General features: G+C 44.5%; 1 protein-coding gene across 1 annotated transcript in view; it reads left to right on the top strand.

Moving 5' to 3' along the window:
- Positions 1-2,373: 2,373 nt before the first annotated feature.
- The window catches only part of LOC308217789 (ethanolaminephosphotransferase 1-like), a gene marked incomplete at both ends in the record, with an annotated part of 52,189 nt that continues 48,562 nt past the window's right edge, over positions 2,374-6,000 (top strand). Inside the window, one exon of the mRNA XM_080611140.1 lies at positions 2,374-2,424. Coding sequence (XP_080467266.1) covers positions 2,374-2,424 — 51 coding nt within the window. The remainder of the gene's footprint in view (positions 2,425-6,000) is intronic.

Below are 6,000 nucleotides of genomic sequence, written 5' to 3'. Positions count from 1 at the left end.
GGTACAAATGGAAACGGTGAGAACATCAGGTGAAGCAGTAAATCACATGGCTGTGGGTTTTGCTCACACCTGGGCTTGGCTGGCCTTCGTGCTTGGTCTTGAGGGCCAACCGTTCATATGAATTGTGATGCCTAAATCAGGGATGTTTCTTAAATCACAGGCTGGCGCATGTCAGTATAATTTCCACAATATTCTCAAGTGTCATGTTACTTGTGTCATAGCTTGCTCTGTGGTGTTCCATACCCGATCACCAGTCTGTTTCCCTCTCTTCAGTATAGCTTTTCTAGTGCTGCCTTCTTTGACATGCTCGTTAGCCACCACAGAACATGCTGAGGTATGAATTAATGAAATTTCATTTTTACGTATGTGCAGTCTTCTATATTCTCAGTTTAGTGGAGTATTTACAAGGGTTTTCTATTTATCACTAAGACAGTTTGGAGAGAAGAATAGGAAATGAAACTTCTGTTCTATATCCGCTATATCTATATATCTTCTATTTCTATATCTTTGTGACAGTACATCTTTTTAGCATGAATTTAGAGGCATGCAAAGAGAAAAAATACTTTGCAACCTTCTACCTTTCAGAAAAGCAAGCACCTTTTCTACTACTGTCTGTCACAGTCCTAATAGTTGTTCAGCCAGATTTCTGCTTTCATGTTTGAGGCTTATGAGTGTTGAAGTTAAGAAATGAAAGTGATAACTGTAAACTTTAGTAACTTAGTTGTGCTGAGTACAGTAGTAGTCATGAGTCTTCTGAGATACTCTTATAGATAAATTCAATAACATAATACAACTTAAAAACATGAAAATAACAATGAGAGGTGAAGGGCATCCCAAATAAAAATCCCAAATAAAAATTAGCATATGAACAGTAATTAAAATTAGACTTGACTCCTAAAAAATGTAAGCTCCAAACGCTCACATTATCCCAACTGGAATCGAGCTTTAACTCAGTAACCTGAAGTTGAGTGTTACAGTTCTGGTTTGTTTTCAAGAGCAGAAGTTTAGATATACTGCTGCTGGAAGCAGAATGTCAGTGTAAGTGCATCTAGTGATTAATGTGTAATTAATAATACAGAACAAGAACAATTGTATACAGTTTGCATTTAACGATTTTAACTTGTATATGATTCCTATCAAATCTGCACAGTGCATTAGGTGCCTGGAAGAGTTTGTGGGGTGAGAGTAATGGATTTTAATTGATTTCCTTTCTGGATAGAATCCATTTGGTCCATAAGATCTCAGACCCTGATATGTGTGATTTCAATCCTCCCTCTAATAGCATACAGTGAAGGTAACACAAGGTGTTATGCTGTATGCTTAAATGCATTTGCAGCTGAAACATTATTCCTGATGTTTCTCAGTCTTTTGCCTGCACCAGTGCCTTGCTTCCCTAGAAATCAAAAGGTGCAGAATGTACTGCAGGCTGATGTGGTGTGAAGGGCTCTGGTGCAGGTGTCTTAATAAAAAGATGCAAGGGGCATATGATTCCTGGAAAGAAATGCCTATTAAATCTTAAATCCTCAGGGTCACCTGTTTCTAAAACACATTAACAACACTGAGAAACGTTAAGAGATAAGGATATAAAGATATGATAAGGAGACCTTGTCACTGTGTTCAGTATATTAAAGGGTGGCTACAAAGAAGATGGAGACTCCCTTTTTACAAGGAGTCACATGGAAAAGATGAGGGCTCATGGGCACAAGTTAGTCCTGGAGAGATTCTGCCTGGACACAAGAAGAATGTTTTTCACAATGAGAACAACCAGCCATTGGAATAATCTCCCCAGGGAAGTGGTGGATCCCCCAATACCGGATACTTGTAAGATTCAGCTGGACAGAGTGCTGGGACATCTAGTGTATGTCGTGCCTTACCTGGAAAAGCTGGACCAGATGTTCCTAGCGGTCCCTTCCAGCCTGGCATTCTATGACTATAATTCAGTGTTTTGTGTACTGTCCTCACAGGCACATCTTTGCACATAATATAAACACGGCATCTTTAATACACCTTTAACCAGCTACGTTACTCTTGTCGCGGCTCGCTGTGACCGCGGCCGCTGCTGCAGACTGTTCGCAGCACCGAGTACCGTGAGGCAATTAAAGATTTATCAAGGGCGCTAATGGCGGGCTGGCACGGGGGGCGGAGGGACGTACTAGAGTCACGGGAAAGTGTCGTGTCCCCCGGGAGCCACAGGGCATCGCCCACCGCCAGCGGGCACCAAGACCTCCTACTGTACCGCGCAGCGCCGGGACGTGGGTGGCGGCACCGGAGGCAGGCCCCAGCCCGAGGGGCGCGGCCGGGGACCCGCCCCCGGCTCGGCCCCGCCGCCTTCCGTCCCTCCCGGCGCGGCGCGGAGCGGAGCAGAGCGGGGCGATGTGGCGGTATGTCAGCGGCCGGCAGCTGGATGGCTTCCGCCAGTACAAGGTAACGGCCGGACCCCGGGGGGCGAGGCGGGTCGGACGTGGGTAGCGGTGTGCGAGTGCGGCGGCTCGTCCTCCCGGTTTGGCGTGTCTGGGCTCCGGAGGGCTCCGCTCTGCCCATCCCAGCTGTGCCCTGCTTCGCTCCGCTCTGTGTGCGGCCCGGCCATCCGTCTGCCTGTGGAGCGTCCCTCTGTGAACCCGTCGTGTCTTTGACCTGGCTGGGGTCTTGTTCAGCCCAAGTGAGCAAGTGAGTAAGCGCCGGTTATTTAGGAAGCGGCAGGTCTCTGTGGAAACAAAGTTATAACTAGGATTTAAGTGAGTAGGAACATGTTTGAAAGCCTGGTACGTTTGAAAAAAACGTGGGTTGGGAGTAATATAGTGTTTCTGTAAGAAAACCTGCTTTCCTGGTGCTTGGCTGGCTCTGTGCAAATTCTTCATAAGCAAGAATGTTTTGGCTTTGAGAAATACATAAGAAAGCCAAAAAATAAGCTTACTTTAAATAATTTGAACTAAACCTCATGTTTGCAAATAACAAGTCTGCAGAATTTAAATGAATGGGTGGATCATTTGGTATTTTTATTTACCAACGTTATGTTGCAGACTTAGGAGATACCTGGGTTTTGTTCCCAGGACGTTGCAGGTGTCTGAGATGGGCCGTGCTACTCTGTTCACACAACTCTTACCTCGCTTTGTGTTAAAAGCATGGAGGGATGCCAGCTTCCCTTATGTTCAGTTTCTTAAAGCAGCTCCTACCTCATGCTCCCCATGGTTCTTGCCTTTACTATGCACCCTCCCAACCTGGCCTCCAACCAGAGCTCTCAGCTTCTCCCAGCTCCTATCAAGCGTTTCACTTCCCCAGGCCAGCTCACTGCAAGGTTAATGGTGCTGAAGTCACTGTGGCTTCAGGAGCCTCCACCAGGTCGCTTGTTAGGAACTCGTTATGCAGAGCGGGTAGTTAAAATGTACCAACCTGTTTGTGTTTCTGCAGTGAGGGTGGGATAAACCGTGTTGCGAGCTGCATTTGGCCACTGGGCGTAAGTTGCACAGGTCTGTGCTTGAACAACAGAGCCGCAGTCTTGACTGAGATCACCAGCGGAAAAATAAAAAGCTATTTTTAGCATATACAGATATTATTTAAGTAACATTCCTAAAATATTCGTTTCGTAGTACAAATACAAGGAACGCTTGCATCACATTCTTCCTTATCACTTGAATGAAAGTAGCTGCAAATAAGTGCAAATGGGGAAGAATCAAAACAACATTTTTTTAAAACTTGTAATCACTGTGTGGTACTTAGGGATTGCAAGGCAAATGATTAGCAAGAGACAGAAGCACATGTCAAAACATTTTACTTGAGCATATTGAAATTACTTTGCTTTCTTCAGAGCAGTGCAAAGGCCATAAAATATGCTAGGTAGTTTTTTTAACTGTAGGAAATAGACATCACACTTGAGAAGTATCTGCTCAACTATGGTAAACTGTGGTAAGTACAGGTGTTAGAAGGTGAAATCAAATAGTCAGCTCTCTGTTATCTGAGCTGACTCAGGAGTGGGACATCTTGGAAATAAAAAAATAAATCCAAATGACACGGGTTACACCCAGAGAGGTACAGCTGCAAGAGGTCAGTGCTGATGAGGTATCTGCAGAGTCTTCCTGGTGCTCCAGGCTTCAGGAGGACACTGCAGCAATGCCCATTCCCAAAGTGCTGCTCTCGATGGGTTAAAGTCCACCAAAATAGAAAAGGAGTGTAGCAAGGAGAGGCAAGGAGACACTACTTACTGCCACAATCTTCTTTCCCACCTCCTCACCTCACCCTCCCATGCCTAGGGCTGCTACCACAACCACAGCTTTGTTCTTGCCACCTCCCAGGCCTGAGACATGCTCTTCAACCTCAATGCCCTCTGGCTGCCATTTCCTCCATTCTGCTTATCAGCCTAGGGCCTCACCTCATCCTGCTTTTCCAGCTTCCCGGCTCCTCTGAGGAGATTGCTGCTGCCTTTGCTGCTTCCTCAACAGGACTAGTGCTAAATTGAAGTTACTGTGCCCAGCAGACACGGTTTACCTCTTTACAATCACCTGGCTACAAACACTCTTGTGTGTTTGCTGATGGACCCAACTCTAGAGTACTGTGGAGGGGCACATAGGCTCACGCTGTGAAGAGCTAGATAATCTCTGAAAGGCTTTATTAGGCATATGTTGAGTATTGAGCTAAAACAGACCTGAAGCATCCCTTAGAAACTAGGTAGGGGCATCCACCTCTTCATTGTGCATTACATTGCAACATTATCAGTGGCTTAATATGCTCCATAGTTAACACAATTTATCTGCTGAGCTGATCTGGGAGCTGATCATAACGTAGCTTAAAAAAATAATTTGTGTAATCATCTCCTTTCATAAAGGTAAATCTAATAAATTAAAAAAATATTGTTCCTCTTTCAAATTTTCACACAGCTGAGCTCATTTCTCTGCCATGAATGCTGCAATTGTATGTCTCAGGCACTGTCTGTCTCCTGTTTGCAACTGGAGGAGGGCCTTGGCAACAAACCCAGCAGTTCTTTGCAAAGGGAATGGCAGACCTAATGAATGCAAAGACTTCAGCACCCTTTAGTCCATGATATGTTAGGCTTTTGAAGCAAGTTTTCACCAATTACCAAGCTCTGGTTTACATCACAGAGTGGCCCCGGAGCACAAAAAATAGCAGCGTGTTTGAATGAACCTAAAACACATGTACTAAGAACACACAAGTACACCCAGTGGTCCATGGTATCATACTAGAAGCAGTTAAGTGTAAAACCTTCTGAAATCCTTCTAGGATGGATGCTGGATCCTTAGGACTAGCTATTTCACTATACAAATCTATTCCCATTTGTTCTGCATGTTAATGGGGATTCAGAGATTCAGTTTTCTTTTTTCTGCTCAAAAGTGCACCGAGAACAGGTGGAGATGTGACGATGAGACAGTTCAGATGCAACCCCGGGTATTGCTGCTGTGTTAATTCTGCTGTCTTTTTGCCCATGAGGCAGGTAAGCAGATACTGATTTCAGGATAGTTGCATGCTCAGGTGATGTGCAACTGTAGAGCAGAAGCAGCTGATACTTGGGCATGGTGCTATTCCCTAGGATCTGGAGTGACACAGCTGAAAAGTTGCAGCCAACTGCAGTTGTAGGGTTTAGTTCATGTTCCTGTTCTTATATTTCTGTTATCAGCATTTTGCAGTTCTAGAGGAGCACTCATGGAGGTTCACAGCTGTTTTGGGTTTCTGTTGGAAACAAGCAGTTCTGTGACAGCCAGTTGATGAGTACAAATAAAAGCAGAATTTGGTTCTTTATTTTTGTCCTTCTCACCAGAATGCAATAATGTTAATGATGAACTCTTCGTGCCATTGCCCCTTCTTATCACTGTGATCTTAGGATTTCCCTTGCAAATCTGCCTTGAATCAACTCTTCTACAGCACCTACACACAGAGATTTTCCAAGCCAGTAAACTCTGACACCTTATCCTCTTTCAGAATGAAAGAGATCTAAAGATAAACTACAGAGGCTTGACTCAAAGAATAAGCCTTGGAAAATATGATTTAAAA

Source organism: Psittacula echo (genome assembly GCF_963264785.1).
Source record: "Psittacula echo genome assembly, chromosome: 2".
Classification (NCBI taxonomy): Eukaryota; Metazoa; Chordata; class Aves; order Psittaciformes; family Psittacidae; genus Psittacula; species Psittacula echo.
Note: the sequence above shows the minus strand (reverse complement) of the source record. Positions and strands in the feature narration are given on the sequence as shown.